Source organism: Trichomycterus rosablanca, chromosome 22 (genome assembly GCF_030014385.1).
Source record: "Trichomycterus rosablanca isolate fTriRos1 chromosome 22, fTriRos1.hap1, whole genome shotgun sequence".
Taxonomy (NCBI): Eukaryota; Metazoa; Chordata; class Actinopteri; order Siluriformes; family Trichomycteridae; genus Trichomycterus; species Trichomycterus rosablanca.
In genome coordinates this window covers 19,453,608-19,474,982 of record NC_086009.1, presented here as the reverse complement: position 1 = coordinate 19,474,982, position 21,375 = coordinate 19,453,608, and the positions used below count along the sequence as shown (strand labels likewise).

General features: G+C 41.7%; 1 protein-coding gene across 1 annotated transcript in view; it reads left to right on the top strand.

Moving 5' to 3' along the window:
• Positions 1-21,375, top strand: part of grin2aa (glutamate receptor, ionotropic, N-methyl D-aspartate 2A, a) — a 128,234-nt gene that overhangs the window by 91,485 nt on the left and 15,374 nt on the right. Inside the window, exons 5-9 of the mRNA XM_063018393.1 lie at positions 6,221-6,423; positions 16,129-16,300; positions 17,332-17,485; positions 18,774-18,899; positions 19,411-19,640. Of these exons, the coding sequence (XP_062874463.1) occupies positions 6,221-6,423; positions 16,129-16,300; positions 17,332-17,485; positions 18,774-18,899; positions 19,411-19,640 (885 nt within the window). The remainder of the gene's footprint in view (positions 1-6,220; positions 6,424-16,128; positions 16,301-17,331; positions 17,486-18,773; positions 18,900-19,410; positions 19,641-21,375) is intronic.

Sequence of the window (21,375 nt, the reverse complement as noted above, 5' to 3'; positions counted from 1 at the left end):
CATTTTCTCCCATTTTAGGGATCCCTGATTGTAGTCGAGGTGGGTATATTGCTGCTCACGCCTCCTCCGACCCGCGTGCAGCCCTTAGCGGAACCCTTTTTCACCCATGCCCTTTGCAAAGGCGCCTCTCTATCTGCCAATCAGGGTCCTTACACAGCTTTGAAGACCCCACCTACATAGTCCGGTCATCCCGCCCTAGCAGAGATGTGTCTGCTGCAGGCACTGCCGATTATGCCTGCTAGATGGCGCCCAGCCGACAGGTGGCAAGCGCAGAGTGAAATATCCTAGTGGAATATCCTCCTGTGCCACCTGGTTACTTTTACTCCTTTTACTTTTATTTCTTTACTCCTTTTACTTCTTTTACTTTTATTCCTTTTACTTTTACTCATTTTACTTTTACTTCTTTTACTTTTACTCATTTTACTTTTACTTATTTTACTTTTACTCCTTTTACTTTTACTCCTTTTACTTTTACTCCTTTTACTTTTACTCCTTTTACTTTTATTTCTTTACTCCTTTTACTTCTTTTACTTTTATTCCTTTTACTTTTACTCATTTTACTTTTACTTCTTTTACTTTTACTCATTTTACTTTTACTTATTTTACTTTTACTCCTTTTACTTTTACTTATTTTACTTTTACTCCTTTTACTTTTACTCGTAGTTGAGCAAAATCTGTTACTAAAAGCTTGAACAGTAAAGGCATGTTTGAGAGGTTGATGGTTGATGGTATTAAGCTTGAAGGTGTCCAGCTTTGGTTTCTTGATGTTGAAGGAAGGAAAAGCTGCTCTAATAAGACTTAAATTTTCCAGGCGGGAAGATTTATTCCAGAATAATTGACTCTGTATGAAGCTACTAATCTAAAGCTGCTGTATAAAACGCATGGCTGGAAACTTAGTAATGAGTCCTAATTAATGATCCTTCTGTTCCAATACCACATATTGATCATTTATCAGCACGCAGACCTCACACATGGGTTAATCTTACAGATATTGATACAGATATTGATACAGATATTGGTCCTGTTCATCTAGTGATAAAGAACTAGAATCTGAAGTGTTTCAGATCAAATCTGATATCTATTGCATTTGCATTTACTGCAGACTTGCAGTTGCTTGTGTTGTTTTCAGTCCCAGTTGTGGGAAAATTGGAAGCATGGGGACTGAACCAGACCCTTTAATAGTCCAGTACCTTGACCAGTAATCTTCCATCACACCCAGTTGACCCTAAGAAGATGCAGTTGTGTGTTTATATCTGTAAAAATAAAACTGCCCAGTCATTCATAAACACAATTCAGCTGCCAGACCATTAAAGTGAAGTGAAGATCCACGAGCGCAAAATCTATCCGCTAATAATTGCCGTGCCGCTCGGATAGCTAACAATTAAAATGCTAATTCCATGTCCCAGCGGTAAATGTGCTAATAGCTCACTCGCTACTCAATAGAGAATTTATTCTGCTTGATGGATTTGAGCTCTTTTCTTGCACAACGTTAGACGTGACGTTTATGTGTTTGTCGTGGTTGTGTGATCAGTATAAACAGTGATTGTATTAACGGGATAAATACACAGATTTGACGTGATATCTTGCTCCTATGGAACAATTTAACTTAACAACACTAAATAAGTGACACCTTTAATCTTGAATACAAAAAAAACATAGCCAGGATTCAAACTCACAACCTAATTAAAGCAAACATGATTCACCTGAACAGAATATATTGTGTACCTACATCGATCAGCCATAACATTAAAACCACCTCCTTGTTTCTACACTCACTGTCCATTTTATCAGCTCCACTTACCATATAGAAGCACTTTGTAGTTCTACAATTACTAACTGTAGTCCATCTGTTTTTCTCCATACTTTGTAATCCCTCTTTCACCCTGTTCTTCAATGGTCAGGACCCCCACAGAGCAGGTATTATTTAGGTGGTAAATCATTCTCAGCACTGCAGTGACACTAACATGGTGGTGGTGTGTTAGTGTGTGTTGTACTGGTATGAGTGGAGTTTTTAAATACAGTGTCCACTCAATGTCCACTCTATTAGACACTCCTACCTAGTCGGTCCACCTTGTAGATGTAAAGTCAGAGACGATCACTCATCTATTGCTGCTGTTTGAGTCGGTCATCTTCTAGACCTTCATCAGTGGTCACAGGACGCTGCCCATGGGGCGCTGTTGGCTGGATATTTTTGGTTGGTGGACTATTCTCAGTCCAGCAGTGACAGTGAGGTGTTTAAAAACTCCAGCAGCGCTGCTGTGTCTGATCCACTCACACCAGCACAACACACACTAACACACCACCACCATGTCAGTGTCACTGCAGTGCTGAGAATGATCCACCACCTAAATAATACCTGCTCTGTGGTGGTCCTGTGGGGGTCCTGACAAGTGAAGAACAGCATGAAAGGGGGCTAACAAAGCATGCAGAGAAACAGATGGACTACAGTCAGTAATTGTAGAACTACAAAGTGCTTCTAAATGAAAATGGACAGTGAGTGTAGAAACAAGGAGGTATCATCATATGCATTAAATAGTAATAAACTAACTTCTTTAGTAGTAACTTTAACACTACGCTGCGGTTAAAATGAAATGTGTTGATGAGGATTCTCAGCACGACTCCGTCCTGAAGCCTCTGTTCAATTATATTTACCTAATAGCTAAAGTAATTTGATTTTGAGTGGCTGAAGCAGTGTTGTTATTTCTGTTAGTGTTTGTGCTCCTCTATGTTTTTCATTATTTCTCATTACGCCTTATTTCACTGCTAAGCGGCAGTGCTTATCCGCGGGCCTTCCTTTTCGCTCGAATACAGATATATTTGCAATTCTTATTCACTTCATTTTAGCTTTGCGTTCACATTTGTTTAGTGGGGCAGCATGGTTACCAATTTCCCTCTTATTTTGGTAAATTTGTATTCCTCCTAAAACCTACTTTAGTCACAACAGCTACCAAACTGCGAGGAAAGCCTTTCATTTCATCTTTTTGAGACATCATGACGGAGGGCACTAACCGCCTCCCTCCTTACACACATGCTCAATTTGGCTAGTGTTGCTCAACAGGAAATAACATCTCTACCATCAGAGAGCAGGGCCAATAATGCTTTGGGTTCCTCTCACACATAACGAAGGCATCTGGCGATCAACAGGGATCAAATCTGTGATCTTACAATGATAGAAAAACACGTTGCTTCCTAAGAATCATCCCACATTTACCAAAAACTACTAAAATTACCAAACAAAAAGCTACGCTGTTTATAATATAATCAATTAGAATTTGTGTTGCATTGATCCACGAAGAGCCAGTAAATGTATAAAACAGAGGTGAATATATATGGAGATATGTGGAGACCTACATAGACATCTATCTATCTATCTATCTATCTATCTATCTATCTATCTATCTATCTATCTATCTATCTATCTATCTATCTATCTATCATCTATCTATCTATCTATCTATCTATCTATCTATCTATCATCTATCTGTCTATCTATCTATCATCTATCTATCTATCTATCTATCTATCTATCTATCTATCTATCTATCTATCTATCTATCTATCTATCTATCTATCTATCATCTATCTATCTATCTATCATCTATCATCTATCTATCTATCTATCTACCTATCTATCTATCTATCTATCTATCTATCTATCTATCTATCTATCTATCTATCTATCTATCTATCTATCTATCTATCTATCTATCTATCATCTATCTATCTATCTATCATCTATCTATCTATCTATCTATCTATCTATCTATCTATCTATCTATCTATCTATCTATCTATCATCTATCTATCTATCATCTATCATCTATCTATCTATCTATCTATCTATCTATCTATCTATCTATCTATCTATCTATCTATCTATCATCTATCTATCATCTATCTATCTATCTATCTATCTATCTATCTATCTATCTATCTATCTATCTATCATCTATCTATCTATCTATCTACATGCTATGTAGCTTTGTTAAGATGCTTAAATCTTTTATAATATAAAGTTCTTGCTTTCTCTAAATCAGAAAACAGCTTCCTGGAAATTATTAACTATTCTGTTGTCAAAACCACGTTTGTTGACTTCAAGACCACAGATATCTTAGATTAAGTCAAGATTGAGTCTAAACTGGGTCAAGAACAAAATAAATAAATAAAATAAATAACAAATCAGGTCTGACATGTTTAAAAGCTGCTAAAACACAGATGTCACCATCCATAGTGCAACATTCTTCACCTCTTCATGGGCTTAAAGGTTACTGTGCTATAAAAAAGCCTCCTCAGCTTCTGCACACCAATGGTCGACTGAAGTTTACTGCTAACGAACAAACGCTGCCGAATTAAAGACTAAGCAGGCAAATACACCAACAACCACATAAATCAATCCACTAAGATACATGACAACATAGAATTAAACAATTCAGCAATAACCAGGTTGTGGCATTCAAACACTGAGATTAATCAGTCTTAAACTGTTCAGGTTTGGTGAGCCTGTGCCCACTGTAGCCTTAAATTCCTGTTGCAGTTGTATCCCATTCATCTTAAGATTTCCCATGATAGTAGTCAAAACTATTTTGCCGCTCTCCCCTGAGCTTTTCGTGCTACCTAGACTGCCACTCACTGGATGTTCTGCACTTTCCACACCACTGTTGGTGAACTATACACGTTGTTTTGGAACCATGTATGTTGTTAAAAGTACCAAATTATTAACTTAACATTAGCATAACATCCCACAATCTACAGTCTTTTATTCCTCAGCATAAAACCACTCGAACAAACACAAACTGTGTTTTTAATCTAACAGCCCACTGTTAAAGAGACGCTATAAATCAACACGCACAGCTACATCTGTCTCATTCTGCTAGCATCTGGTGTAATTAAAACATACCGCATTGCATGGGTGTCCAAATATTTACATCACGTTGCCTTTCATATCATTTCCTTTTTTTTCATTTGCACTGACAGATGAGTTTAAATAAATTAAATATATATATATATAAATGTGACAGTGGTTTAGTGTGGTGTTGGACCAGCATACGCTACCATACCAATTTTAAAATGTGCTTAGTTTCATGGACCTTGTTTTTTTTTTAAATCACAGATTTAACTTATTTTCTCGTGTTTTTAGCTGCTTTAAACTTCAACATCTTGGACGTTTTGACTAAGCGATTGCTAACTGAATTGCCGTAGGATTATGAGGAAAAACCTCTGCGCTGATGGAGTTTTTAAACACCTCACTGTCACTGCTGGACTGAGAATAGTCCACCAACCAAAAATATCCAGCCAACAGCGCCCCGTGGGCAGCGTCCTGTGACCACTGATGAAGGTCTAGAAGATGACCGACTAAAACAGCAGCGATAGATGAGCGATCGTCTCTGACTTTACATCTACAAGGTGGACCAACTAGGTAGGAGTGTCTAATAGAATTTAAAAAGTCCAGCAGCGCTGCTGTGTCTGATACACTCATACCAGTACAACACACACTAACACACCACCACCATGTCAGTGTCACTGCTGTGCTGAGAATGATCCACCACCTAAATAATACCTGCTCTGTAGGGGGTCCTGACCATTGAAGAACAGGGTGAAAGCAGGCTAAAAAGCATGCAGAGAAACAGATGGACTACAGTCACGTTTTGCATTGTGAGTCAGTGTAGCAAGGTGCTGCGTGTCAAAATAACATCCACATGAATACTAGGACCCAAGGTTTCCCAGCAGAACATCGTCCACAGCATCACACTCAGTCCACTGACTTGCCTTTTATGAAACAGCCACTGGGAGGCGCATATATTATACTATATTAGTGCGCTCTCAGTGCCGATCCCAAGCCCGGATAAAAACATGAGAGTTACGTCAGGACACAGAACTTAGAGATCAGATTAGTCAATTATTAAGAAGTAGAACAGCTGTGAAACTATAGCCACAGTCCTAAGGTCAGGCCACGTGTTTAAATAGCTACTGTCAGTGGTTGGAGAAGTCATGAATATGGATACAGTTGGTGGTTTTTCCAATTTACATATTTAGAAAATGTAGACGTGTGAAGTGTGAAGGTAAAGACGTGGTTCTTTTTTCTAATGACATTTTCATGCAACTCTATGACATTAATTATTCATTTTCAGAAAAAACAGGGTCACCTTTTCAGATGACTTGCTTGTGAGAAAGGTGCTGCTGTGGAAATAATTATCTGTTTTTTTTTACTTCTGTCACACAGATCGGTAAATGGGAGAACCGCAGCCTGACCCTGAAGTACCCGGTGTGGCCACGCTACAATGCCTTCGGTGACGCGGAGACGGACGATAATCATCTGAGCATCGTGACTCTGGAGGAGAAGCCGTTCGTTATTGTGGAGAACGTGGAGCGTCTAACAGGAACCTGCATGCGCAACTCTGTACCCTGTCGCAAGCACATCAAGGAGTGAGTGCCCATCTCACTGTAATGTTCCAAACTGGCATCATGCAAATAGATAGATGGATAGACAGACAAACTGACAGACAGACATGATAGACAGACAGATTTACAGACAGACAGACATGATAGATAGCCAGACACACAGACAGACAGACATATATGAAAGAAAGACTGACAGATAGACAGACATGGATAGATGGATAGATGACAAGTATATTTATATATACAGTGTATCACAAAAGTGAGTACACCCCTCACATTTCTGCAGATATTTAAGTATATCTTTTCATGGGACAACACTGACAAAATGACACTTTGACACAATGAAAAGTAGTCTGTGTGCAGCTTATATAACAGTGTAAATTTATTCTTCCCTTAAAATAACTCAATATACAGCCATTAATGTCTAAACCACCGGCAACAAAAGTGAGTACACCCCTAAGAGACTACACCCCTAAATGTCCAAATTGAGCACTGCTTGTCATTTTCCCTCCAAAATGTCATGTGACTTGTTAGTGTTACTAGGTCTCAGGTGTGCATAGGGAGCAGGTGTGTTCAATTTAGTAGTACAGCTCTCACACTCTCTCATACTGGTCACTGAAAGTTCCAACATGGCACCTCATGGCAAAGAACTCTCTGAGGATCCTAAAAGACGAACTGTTGCGCTACATGAAGATGGCCAAGGCTACAAGAAGATTGCCAACACCCTGAAACTGAGCTGCAGCACAGTGGCCAAGATCATCCAGCGTTTTTAAAGAGCAGGGTCCACTCAGAACAGACCTCGCGTTGGTCGTCCAAAGAAGCTGAGTGCACGTGCTCAGCGTCACATCCAACTGCTGTCTTTAAAAGATAGGCGCAGGAGTGCTGTCAGCATTGCTGCAGAGATTGAAAAGGTGGGGGGTCAGCCTGTCAGTGCTCAGACCATACGCCGCACACTACATCAAATTGGTCTGCATGGCTGTCACCCCAGAAGGAAGCCTCTTCTGAAATCTCTACACAAGAAAGCCCGCAAACAGTTTGCTGAAGACATGTCAACAAAGGACATGGATTACTGGAACCATGTCCTATGGTCTGATGAGACCAAGATTAATTTGTTTGGTTCAGATGGTCTCAAGCATGTGTGGCGGCAATCAGGTGAGGAGTACAAAGATAAGTGTGTCATGCCTACAGTCAAGCATGGTGGTGGGAATGCCATGGTCTGGGGCTGCATGAGTGCAGCAGGTGTTGGGGAGTTACATTTCATTGAGGGACACATGAACTCCAATATGTACTGTGAAATACTGAAGCAGAGCATGATCCCCTCCCTCCAGAAACTGGGTCGCAGGGCAGTGTTCCAGCATGATAATGACCCCAAACACACCTCTAAGACGACCACTGCTTTATTGAAGAGGCTGAGGGTAAAGGTGATGGACTGGCCAAGCATGTCTCCAGACCTAAACCCAATAGAACATCTTTGGGGCATCCTCAAGCGGAAGGTGGAGGAGCGCAAAGTCTCGAATATCCGCCAGCTCCGTGATGTCGTCATGGAGGAGTGGAAAAGCATTCCAGTGGCAACCTGTGAAGCTCTGGTAAACTCCATGCCCAGGAGAGTTAAGGCAGTTCTGGGAAATAATGATGGCCACACAAAATATTGACACTTCAGGAACTTTCACTAAGGGGTGTACTCACTTTTGTTGCCGGTGGTTTAGACATTAATGGCTGTATATTGAGTTATTTTGAGGGAAGAATAAATTTACACTGTTATATAAGCTGCACACAGACTACTTTTCATTGTGTCAAAGTGTCATTTTGTCAGTGTTGTCCCATGAAAAGATATACTTAAATATCTGCAGAAATGTGAGGGGTGTACTCACTTTTGTGATACACTGTACATAAACATACACACACACACATAAATACATGCTTATATAATTACGACTGACCACGGCTTCATTTTTATTAAATTTGGGTGGACGGGATGTTTAATTAGGAGGGGACGAGGAACAGATGAAAACAGGTGTTAACAATTAACAAAGGAACACATCTCAAATGAGGGGCGGTGACAGAGCGTATGGGGAGAACAGGAAAAACAAAACAAGACACATGTGGAGTTCTGGATTGCTTCGGGTCCTTCAGATCCTTTCTTTCTGGCAACATCATTTAACCCTCATGCTCTGTTGGGGGTCCCTGAGGCCCCGGGGCCTTTTTAACAGCTCACAAAATATCCTGAGCCAAATTTTGTTCCAAATGTTGTGGAAACTGCAAACAAACAATATTTATTTAATTTATACACTTCTGTTTGGGGTCTTAGGGACTCCCATTAAAGAACATGATGAACAGCAAGAGATTTTTATATGTTTTTAGTTTCTGTTTGATGTTGAGGGTCCAGCTGAACTGAACTGACCTTTTTACACACAATCTGTTTATTTTTTGTTTATATTTGGTTCATTTTGAACCCACACAACACTGAGGTCGGGCAGCACGGTGACTCGGTGGGTAGCACTGTCGCCTCACAGCACTAAGGTCCTGGGTCCCATTCCGTGTGAAGTTTGCATGTTCTCCCTGTGTCCGTGTGGGTTTCCTCCGGTAGCTCCGGTTTCCTCCCACAGACTTGCAGTCAAATTAATTGTGTGTGTGTGTGTGTGTGGTCCTGCGATGTACTGGTGCCCTGTCCAGGGTGTTTCTGTGTGCCTTGCACCTATGGAGAGCTGGGATAGGCTCCAGCACCCCCCAGACCCTGATGAGGAAAGGACTCTGGTCAATACTGCCTTAATGTACTGTAGCCGAGGTTAGGTAGTAAATGATGACACAGTAAGTGAGATATTGGGAGTGTATTAGATTTTATTAGTATTATTTTCCCCCACAGGAGTGTAGATTTGACGAGAAATGAAACTGTCCCTGCAGGAGAACGTGTTAAAAGCTTCCGAGGCGTGTCACGGCTGCCTCGGCGTCTCGCGGCCGCAGCACTGCTGTGTTCAGCAACTTTCATGCTGCTTCAGGAATTTCAGCTTTGAGAAAATGACCAGTTATCCTCACAAATAACAGCTTTTAAACTGGCCTCGACGGTGAGCCACGATTATTGACGTGGGGCTCCAAACACTCAACCACTCTTTAAATACTGCTGAGCTGTGTTCACAATAAAGGTGTTTTTAATGTTCCTGTGTACTACGTGGCCAAAAGTTTGTCGACACGCAAACATTAAATCTGCTAGATCGGAGTGCCCTTTGTGGCTTGAGATTTACTATTGCAGTTGACAGGTCATCGCGATCTACTTTTTCCTATAGTGATATTTTGCATTACAGAGCAAACTACTGAAGAACCACACTGACCTTATTCTGATGATTTGCCCTGAATGGTGTCGGTCAGGTTTACGTAGTCTGGACAGTATCAGTGAACTGATATTTACACTATTTTTTACACTATTTTTATGTGGTTAAAAGCTGATTCACACAAGCAGGTTGATTCAAAAATGCTGTTAAATATGTTGCACATTTTCTTATGTTTTGATGTTTTTCCTCAGCCAGCAAGTTCCAAAATTGTCCAGCAGAGGCGCTTGACTTCATATGAATGTCAGATTGTAGGCTTAAAATTTCTGTATGTAACATGAGATCTGAACATTCTCCGTCAGCTTCTTCCACGTATGAACGAATTGAACCGTTTTTGGTTTCTTGGTGTAGGTGACAAAAGGCAAAATGCAAAAATGGCACAAACTGGCTACTAATGAATGAAAACTTTTTAGGTTTTAGGGAACTGAAGTTCCTGAAGAGAACCAACTTGAACAGCTTTGGATTGAACTCAGGCTCCTGGATCTGTTCGGCAACAACATTATCTGCAGTCCTATTCAAAACAGCACTATTTATTTAGGATTGTATTCATTCAGAGTATAAATGACTACATTTAAAAACCCAATCTTGATGGAAAAGAAAATAGAATCAGCAAAGTCACACAAAATTAAAAAAGAACTGCAAATACAAACATGAAATGAGCATTAAACATCATTATAATAATAAAACACTTATCGTTAGCGCATCTATCAGCTCGCATCTATCATGCTTATTATCACTAAGCAGGCTTGAGTCTACTTAATACTAGTAGGAATTTCTGCATCCTATCCTCCCCACATGCTGTTCATATTACCCCTAAGCTTTTGCTATATATAATGTTATGTATAGCTCTATGAAGTGTTAATAATATGTTTAGGTTGAGCGAAGCCACTCCAGATGGAAAGTGTGTGTTTGTGTTAGTGATCATCTGCTGCCTCGAACTCAACCCTGATCAACACAGAGTCCACTGAGGATTCAGGGTCTGGACCTTTCCAGCTCAAAATGGCAGCAGTAGGACGTACCCATATATATGTAGTAGGCATTTACAGTCTCGTGCTGGCTCTTCAGTGAACAGTGAACAGTGATCAGACGTACAGTATACAGTATACTCTCAGTATAACAGTACAGATGTAACAAGAGCGTGTAGCTTTACTTATAGAAGTTGGATGTAGCTGTAGCTTAGGGTGTTTGTTAATAAAAGCTGTAAAATATTCAGCTTTATTACATCTGAGACTGATAAAAAGAAATGTGAATTAAAACTACACACAGACTAACAAACAAACAAATGAAAGATAGAAGATAGAATCTAGAATAAAATATAGAATATATAAATAAAATATATACTGTATTATAACAAATAACAGGGGCGACGCAGTGGCTTAGTGGGTAGCACTGTCGCCTCACAGCAAGAAGGTCCTGGGTTCGATCCCCAGGTGGGGCGATCCGGGTCCTTTCTGTGCGAAGTTTGCATGTTCTCCCCGTGTCCGCGTGGGTTTCCTCTGGGTGCTCAGGTTTCCTCCCACAGTCCAAAAACATGCCACCAGGCTAATTGGAAACACTGAATTGTCCTATAGATACCTAGCCACTAGATGCATAAACCAGTGCATTGTAGTGCCGGTCCCAAGCCCGGATAAATAGGGAGGGTTGTGTCAGGAAGGGCATCCGGCGTAAAAATTGTGCCAAATCAATGCGGATCACGATCCGCCTAGAGCCGACCCCGCAACCAAACGGGACAAAGGTCGAGGAAGAAGAAGAAGATTATAACAAATAACAGGATAGAGGATAGATAGAATTTTGGCTAACTAGAAATATAAAAGAAATCAAGCATGTTTTAATAAAGTCCGGGACATTTAAGATGTTTAAATACTTCAGATGCTATTTATTAAAACATATTTTGCTGGCTTTACTTTATATATTTACAAATGGACCCAATCAGCTTGATATCAAAGGGAAGACAGTAAGAGACTGTCTACAAAGTTTAACCTTCATGCTTCAGGACTTTGCTGAAGAAGGGGTAACATTACATACAGTAACCATCTATATGAATTATGAAATAAATAAATCGTCCATAGGGCGGTCGGGTGGCGCAGAGGTAAAACATGCTAGCCTCTTGAGTTTAAATCTCAGCTCTACTATCAGCCAGCTGGGCTCTTGTGTGTGTCTGTAGTGGGAGGGTCAATAGTTGAAACAGGGTTCCTCATCGCTGCTATAAGTGCGGCCTCTGCTGACCATTTTTGTGTGTGATACTGCGCTCTGTGAGACCCCGGCCCTGGCAGGTGAAAAAAGCGATCATCTGTGCACATGTCAGAGGGGGTAATGAACAATTTTATCACGGTAATGAAACTTGTACCTATTTTGGTCTGTTTGAAAGAGTGCTGACGGTGCACAGGAGCAAATGGGCTCTTAGCACTATTTGTAGTCCCGCAGCATTAACATAAAAACTGTAGGCTTTGTGTTTGTCGTTTGGATGTACACCTTTTGTGTTCTGCTCCTACAAATGCTGCGTGTACAGAACGCTTCAGAAAAGTAAGGTCATCTAGCCAGAGAAGCGTTTTCTTCTAAAAGAAGAAGTTTTAATTGGCTCGGCACTGAAGGGACTACAAACAGTGTAAGAGAAAGTACAAGCTACTTATTGCTTTCTCTCTCTTTCATGCTCTACCGTAGCCGAGTCGTAATAGAAGAAGCTTCCCTGTAGGAGTTCGTGAGATGTAAAGAGTCGGGGGAATTGTGAGTGTGCGTCAGAGCGTAAACACAGAACGAGACTCCTGTAATACAGATTTCTGAATGCGTATGCACTTCTTCTGTGGAATAGATATGAGGTTTGATGTCAGTTGTGAAAAGATGTGCAGGTAAAAGAACCAGCTTGTGGTTCCATTCTGTCTGTACTGGTTGAGTGAGCGAGCTGAACAACATGCCGAGCATGAACGATTTGAATTTTGCCTATAATTGAGACCCGTTGGTTTCTGATCATCTATAATAGCAGGGCCTTAAATACCTGAGCTGGTTAGTTTGCATATGTACTGAATTGAAGTGGCAGGAGTCATTCCAAAAGAGTTCATTGAGAGTCGACTCCAAAGCGAATGAGTTGATTCATTGAGCTGAATCGAAATTGATTCAGATTTAGAATTGATTCAGAATCAGAATTGATTCAGCTCAAACTGGCAGTATTATATGGATATAAAATTTCAAAGCTAATGAGCTGATACACTGAGCTAAATCAGAATTGATTCAGAATTAGAAGTGATTCAGAATCAGAATTGATTCAGAATCAGAATTGATTCAGAATCAGAATTGATTCAGAATCAGAATTGATTCAGAATCAGAATTGATTCAGAATCAAAATCGATTCAGTTCAAATTGGCAGTATTATATGGATATAAAACTCCAAAACTAATAAGTTGATTCATTGGGCTGAATCAGGATTGATTTAGAGTCAGAAGTGATTCAGAATCAGTATTTTTTCAGCTCAAAAGGGGTCTATAAGGCTAGCCCACCACCTCTGAGATCCAGGTTTGAATCTCAGTGGTACTATCGGCCAGTCAGGCATCTAGATGAACATGATTGGCTGTTTTTGGAGGGGGTGGCTCCCTGTCCAGGGTATCCCAGCCTTGCACCAATGTTTCTCAGTTGAACATGACCCCCCTGCAACTCCGATAGAGTGGTTGATGTCATGATCCTTAAAATATTTATGTACATTTTGATACATGTGGCACAACTGGTAGAGGTAGAGTTTGCATTTTCTTCCTTTACTTGTGTTGTTTACTTGTGTACTCTGCACTAAAGCCTGACTGGCTCCTCCAAATGACCCGTAGATGTAGGTGATGGAGTGAATGCGTGAGCTGCTGATGTTCAGGCTGTGTTCCTGCCCTGCGCCGAGTTTCTCAGGATGTCACTGAACCAAACCATAACCCCAAAATAAAGTGGTTAGTAAAATGAATGAATTATTAAATGTGCCTGGTTATATAAGGGTCTGCTTTTAGAAGTTTTTTTTATTTTATTTTAACATCAGTGTGTAAATTACTGGCGTTGTTGTAGAAGAAGATCGTGAAAATAATCAGTAAAGCTCTGTGATCTATAAAAGGATTCAAAGATCCGTATAATAATTAGGCTTCATTAAAAATGTAAAGAAGTCTATTAGGAGATTTAACATATTTAGGTGCACTGTGTGTGTGTGTGTGTGTGTCCTTTTTTATCTTCATGTCTATCATGTACAGATTGCGGATTGATATCTAGAATTAGGACATCACTGCACCAGTAATCTGTTTGCTTTGAAGTTTGCTTGATAAAAATATCATGGACAGTTTGTTATGTGGACAAAGTATGTGGACACCTGAACATGAGCGTATTGATTTTTTTATCATAATCTGCAATTTCACGGATTCTACTGTTGACTATAATGTTTTACTGTACAAACCAAACAAAGGGGCGTGGTATACAGTATCATGCCCACCTTCTATGCCACTAATGACTGGCAGTGGGGCCAAATGGGGGGATGGGGGGGCGTGATTGACAACAGCAGTTTCTTTAACTGGCAGTCTCATCAAAAGGAGCGTGGTGTACAGTATCATGCCCACCTTTCATGCCACTAACAGCCGGCCATAAAGCCAGATTGGGAGGGAGCATGGAGGCCAGACTACTGACAGTGGCAGTTTATTTAACCGGCAGTCTCTGTGCCTCATCAAAAGGAGCGTGGTGTACAGTATCATGCCCACCTTTCATGCCACTAACGGTCAGCAATGGGGCCAGATGGGGAAAGGGGGTATGGAGGCCAGATGTGGTCCACCTCTCTATATATTTCTCCACTTTCTGTCTATCCCTCCTTTCCATTCTCTGATCTTCTTCTATGTTGTCTGTGTGTTACTAAATAAAGACGTTGATTGAACTCTTAAGAAGTTCCCCTTAAAAAAGCGACAGAAATCTCCAGACGCCTCCGGGTTCATTTACTCCCTCGTTCACCCTCTCTGTGATGGCCCCCTGGGAGACTCTCCACAGAAAGCCTTTCTAGTCATGATAATTAAGAGATTTTCTTGGTGCCGGCAGCACCTCGTAGCATCATAATGCATTGTACCTAGTGTAGGCTAATCCCAGCTCGCGGCTGCTGACTGACGCGACTGCGGTCCAGGAAATGTGCTTCAGTCATCATGCTGTAATTCAGGGAGAATCTGTGTCTGTCAGAAGCTTTGTACTGTAGATCAGTAACAGGAACTGCACCAGCATGTACGCTACACAGCAGGGTTGGGTTATGTAGAGTGCATGCACCCTGCTTCTTTATTCCAGAACTTAAGGACATAAACTCAATAGTCAGAAAGGAGCTGCAGAATTCACACTGTCAGAAACCAACATTTGCACTATAACAGAATCTCTAAGATTTAGCAAGTCCTGGATCACAGTTTGTGTTCTACGTTATCCCAAAGATGTTGGATGGGTGTGGTCATCGCTTGACAAGACCTTGCGGCACACAACTCTACTGGAAGCAGTTCATTCTCCTGTATATTGTACCATGTTGTAGGTCCAGCTCAAAAGGCAAACAGAAACAACCTAAAGCATTAATTACTGGCTACCATAATGCTATTTTAGTAACTAGATATAGTTTCCGTGGACGTCTCCCAAATTCAGATTTATTTGAAAGTCTACCAGGTAATAAATCTGTAATTATCACTCCAGAAAATTGGTTTTCACCACTTCGTTATGTAATAGACATATAGTACTACCTTGTAACTCAACACCCCTAAATCTGAAATCTTTGTAACTTGATGCCCCGACGCCCCTCCTCGAGAAACTTGTTCCCTTAAACTGGACGTGCATGCGAGAACCCGTTTGGCTTGCGTAGGCCACTTTACCACAAAAAGTGGTAAGTCTAAAATATATGCAGTTCCACAGGACCATGGAACGCATTAACAGGTTTCCTGAACATCCTTATTGCAAAAAATACCTTGAAACTCAATGTGTTTAAACGTTTGACGCCACTCCCAGAACCAACTGATGTTGAGCTTCACAGTACCGCTGTATTACTTGCTTTATACTGCACATGGTGATCTTAGGCTTGTGTACAGCTGCTCAGCTAATTAAACCAAATCCATAAAACAATTACTATGCTAACATTGTATTTACAAGAGGTTTGAATCTTAGTTCTTGGTGCAAATGAAAAATCATTGTACATACTGCTTCGCAGCTGAACTGTCGCCACTCCAAAAGGTTAGACTACTGCCAGTGGTTTGTTTATGGAGATGTTGTATGCCTGATATTAACTGTTAGCACTGGGAATAGGTATAGAAAGAGATGATAGGTTGGGAAATGTACTCTAGTATTCAAGCCAAATTCATATCAGTAGCTTGAACAATCGTAACCAAAATGACTGCTATAGTTTTTAGCGTGATGGCTGTTCCAATTTATCTCGTCTCTCCAACAGCAACACCACCGAGGGAGGAGGAACGTACATTAAAAAGTGCTGCAAGGGCTTCTGCATTGACATTCTGAAGAAGATCGCCAGGAACGTCAAGTTCACCTACGACCTCTACCTGGTCACCAACGGGAAGCACGGCAAAAAGATCAACAACATGTGGAACGGCATGGTGGGAGAGGTGAGGATGTTTCAGCCATCCAAATCACTTACTACAATGAAGCGTTTACCTAGAAAATAATAAATGTCAAGTAAATTTCAACTGAATAGCCACCAAATACAGAGCGGCACCTTTAATAGTGGTTTTCTATACCAGGGTTTTTCAAGCGACTTTCATTTTGTTCAGGATTTTTACCGCGACCCAGGCAACACAAACAACGCAACAAAACGAAACACAAAACGGTTTTATTGTGTCCCATTCTTCCTGCAAACACATAATAAGATGTGCAGCAGTACGGGGTCGTCATTGCTGCATTTTCCATTTCAAAATTCTCTACACATTCTCTATTGGGGACAGGTCAGGACTGCAGGCAGGCCAGTCCAGTACACGTACCCTCTTCTTCCGCAGCCGTGCCTTTGTAATGTGTGCAGCAGGTGGTTTTGCATCGTCTTGTTGAAAAATGCCTTGAAGGCAGCATATGTTGCTCTTCGTCTCTGACACCTCTCCTTAGATCATTACATTTATTTTCTTCTTCTTTTTTCGATCCTAATAAAATAATGTAGCTTTAAAGAAAAGCTGCATGCCTCCTAGTAATAAAAATAATTTGTAAAATTAATTTCATCGTTTATCATTATTCTCGTGTTCCAGTATTATTGGCACACAGTAATTTACCCCCAGCCCTGCTAGCTGTGTGCATGTGAATAGTCGTATGAATTAGGAATTGTTCCCGTATATATAAAAGACTTGATGAAGTAAGTCGTGGTAAAAATGGTGAGAGTAGCACTTTTGAAACGAGAAGCCATTCATCTTTGCCTGCTGAAGGTAATTTCCAGACAGACGGTGCCCGTTAGCGAGCACTTCTAAAGCCACTAAAGGATTTGCCGTTTATTTCATTCGGAAGTGAAGCGGTCACATCCAAGCTCCAGTTGCTAAGAAAATAAATTGTGAGAAAAATGAGTGTGTTTCTGTGAAAGTGTGTGAGTGTGTGTGTGTGTGTGTGTGTGTGTTTAGAGTTAAATCCGGTGTGTGTTTGTTTCCGTTTCTTGCTGCAGGTGGTGTATAAGAAAGCCGTCATGGCCGTGGGCTCGCTGACCATCAATGAGGAGCGCTCGGAGGCCATCGATTTCTCCGTACCCTTTGTGGAGACCGGGATTAGCGTGATGGTGTCCCGCAGTAACGGAACGGTCTCTCCGTCAGCGTTTCTGGGTAATTTTTATCAATGTGGCCTATTATATATACAGTATATACTGATCAGCCATAACATTAAAACCACCTCCTTGTTACTGCACTCAGTGTCCATTTTATCAGCTCCACTTACCATATAGAAGCACTTTGTAGTTCTACAATTACTGACTGTAGTCCATCTGTTTCTCTACACACCTTTTTAACCTGCTTTCACCCTGTACTTCAATGGTCAGGACCCCCACAGGACCACCACAGAGCAGGTATTATTTAGGTGGTGGATCATCCTCAGCACTGCAGTGACACTGACATGGTGGTGGTGTGTTAGTGTGCGTTGTGCTGGTGTGAGTGGATCAGACACAGCAGCGCTGCTGGAGTTTTTAAACACCTCACTGTCACTGCTGGACTGAGATTAGTTCACCAACCAAATATATCCAGCCAACAGCGACCCGTGGGCAGCGTCCTGTGTCCACCGATGAAGGTCTAGAAGATGACCGACTCAAACAGCAGCAATAGATGAGCGATCGTCTCTGACTTTACATCTACAAGGTGGACCAACTAGGTAGGAGTGTCTAATAGAGTGGACAGTGAGTGGACACTGTATTTAAAAACTCCAGCAGCGCTGCTGTGTCTGATCCACTCATACCAGCACAACACACACTAACACACCACCACCATGTCAGTGTCACTGCAGTGCTGAGAATGATCCACCACCTAAATAATACCTGCTCTGTGGTGGTCCTGTGGGGGTCCTGACCATTAAAGAACAGCATGAAAGGAAGCTAACAAAGTATGCAGAGAAACAGATGGACTACAGTCAGTAATTGTAGAACTACAAAGTGCTTCTATATGGTAAGTGGAGCTGATAAAATGGACAGTGAGTGTAGAAACAAGGAGGTGGTTTTAATGTTATGGCTGATCGGTGTATATATTGTGTATTTTATTTTTAATAGTCATAATAATAATAAATGTATAAAGATGCTCCTAAGCTATTTTTAGTCATTGTATTGATTAAAGGTAGCTTATCGTTTTACTTGATGTTGCATTATTGATCCATTATTCATTAATCATGCATTTAATATCATTATGCGAGATCCTGTTGATGCCGTGTGGTAAATATTGGCATTGTTTTCGATTCATGGCAAGCGTCCGGATGCTAATCTGAAATACGTTTGCCAGTTTGCTGCATAATGAAGCTCTTCAATCTCCTTGTCCTGTCTGTAATCACATATAACTGTAGAACGATTGAGTAGATGAGTAGAAGTTGCTGACCATCGTCATCACGTCCATGTTGTTTTTATCTCCTCTGCAGAGCCGTTCAGCGCGTCAGTGTGGGTGATGATGTTCGTGATGCTGCTGCTGGTCACTGCCATGGCCGTCTTCATGTTCGAGTACATCAGTCCTCTGGGATTCAATAGGAACTTGGCTCAGGGCAAAGGTACGGCAAAGCTTTTATGCTGCAGTGGTCTGGTTCCTCTTAAGGTTTCTTTCTGTAATTTTGAGGGTGTTTTCTTGCCACTGTCGCCCTCGGCTGCTCAACTGGGTGTTTTTGGTCTGTCAGTCCTGGATTCTGTAAAGTTGCTTCATAATTACATGCTAATTACTATTCCCACTAAAACCTTCATCACGTTATCTATCATTTCTATAATTTTAAAAGCATTTCCACGACTCCTCTGGTCGACACCGAAGTGATGTGGACAAACCTTGGTCCTCTAGCTCCTCACACAGTGAATATAATATAATTTGGCCTGTCGGTTTGATGTATTTTCTGCCCGGATATTGATCGAACACAATTCTCTTACTGATAATAAATTTAAGTTTCTCCTCCACCTACACTACAGATGACGGGCTGAGAGTCTCAGACCCCTCGTTCAGCCACGTTTCAGTGGATTTTGTGCTCAAACGCAAGTCCATTCTTTATTATTTATGTCCATTTATGTACTCTTCAGACCCCCACGGACCTTCGTTCACCATGGGCAAGGCGGTGTGGCTGCTCTGGGGTCTGGTCTTCAACAACTCTGTGCCCGTACAAAACCCCAAAGGCTCCACCAGCAAGTTCATCGTGTCCGTGTGGGCCTTCTTCGCCGTCATCTTTCTGGCCAGCTACACTGCCAACCTGGCAGCCTTCATGATCCAGGAGGAGTTTGTGGACCAGGTGACCGGACTGAGTGACAACAAGGTGATCATTTATTTGTTCATGAGGGGATTTTTTATTGCAGGTTTCCCCCTAATTTTCCCCACAATCTAGTCATATCCAGCTACCCGATCGTAATCCGTCTCTACTGCTACAAAACACAGCACTGTTACACGCCCCCTCTGACATATACGCAGTACCAACCACCTCTTTTTACCTGCACGAGGCAGGTTCATATAGGGATCCGTAATGCACACCAGAGTCACGCACCAGTCTCTATTGTAGCCGTCATTGTAGTCTGTTTGGCAATTGTCCAACCTTTTACAGATACACAGCCAATCGTGTGTCTGTGTAGACGCCTGGCCGGCCGATAGCATCGCTGCCGGCTAGCATATTTTACCCCTGCGCCACCCGAGCAACCTTACCACGATTTCTTAATGTCTGGTTTTATTTTTACTGTGTTCTAAAATGCATAGTTTAGTTCTCACCACATTTCACCACATAAGCTTGATTTTGTTACTAATACTTCTTAAAAAGGGTGGCGCGGTGGCTCGGTGGGTAGCACTGTCGCTTCACAGCAAGGAGGTCCTGGGTTTGATCCCCAGGTGGGGCGGTCCGGGTCCTTTCTGTGTGGAGTTTGCATGTTCTCCCCGTGTCTGCGTGGGTTTTCTCCCACAGTCCAAAAACATGCAGTCAGGTTAATTGGAGACACTGAATTGCCCTATAGGGTGTGTGTATGTGTGTGTGTGTGCCCTGCGATGGACTGGCGCCCCTTCCAGGGTGCATTAAAATAGTCCTGTATTTTTATATTAGTTTTTAAAAAGCCAGATTTTTGCCCTGCAACACATTTTTTAAAACATATATATTGTCCACAAAGCTGTTTAAAAAGACACTAATAAGACTGATTATCTCTTCATCACGGCACCTGTTAGTGGGGGGGATATATTAGGCACCAAGTGAACATTTTATCTTCAAAGTTGATGTTAGAAGCAGGAAACATGTGCGAGCGTGAGGATCTGAGCGATTTTGACAAGGACCAAATTGTGATGGCTAGACAACTGGGTCAGAGCATCTCCAAAACTGCAGCTCTTGTGGGGTGTTCCCGGTCTGCAGTGGTTAGTATCAAAAGTGGTCCAAGGAAAGAACAGTGGTAAACCAGCGAATACTGGGGAATACATGGCACCGGGATGCACTATGGGAGTAAGGCAAGTCGGCGGAGGCAGTGTGATGCTTTGGGCAATGTTGTGCTGGGAAACCTTGGGTCCTGCCATCCATGTGGATGTTACTTTGACACGTACCACCTACCTAACCATTGTTGCAGGAAAACGGTATACCCTGATGGCTGTGGCCTCTTTCAGCAGGATGATGCGCCCTGCCACAAAGCAAAAATGCTTCATGAATGGTTTGAGGAGCACAACAACCAGTTTAAGGTGTTGACTTGGCCTCCAAATTCCCCAGATCTCAATCTGTAGGATGTGCTGGACAAACAAGTCCGATCTATGGAGGCCGCACCTCACAACTTACAGGAGTTAAAGGATCTGCTGCTGACATCTTGGTGCCAGATACCCCAGCACACCTTTAGGGGTCTAGTGGAGTCCATGCCTCAATGCGTTAGGTCTGTTTTGGCAGCAAAAGGGGGACCAACACAATATAAGGAGGGTGGTCATAATGTTATGCCTCATTGGTGTAAGTGACAGAGTTTAATGTACTTATACATGGTTAGCTTAAGTGTGCACAAAAGCTGACACATTACCCGGTAAAGATAAGTGGTTTGCTTTTT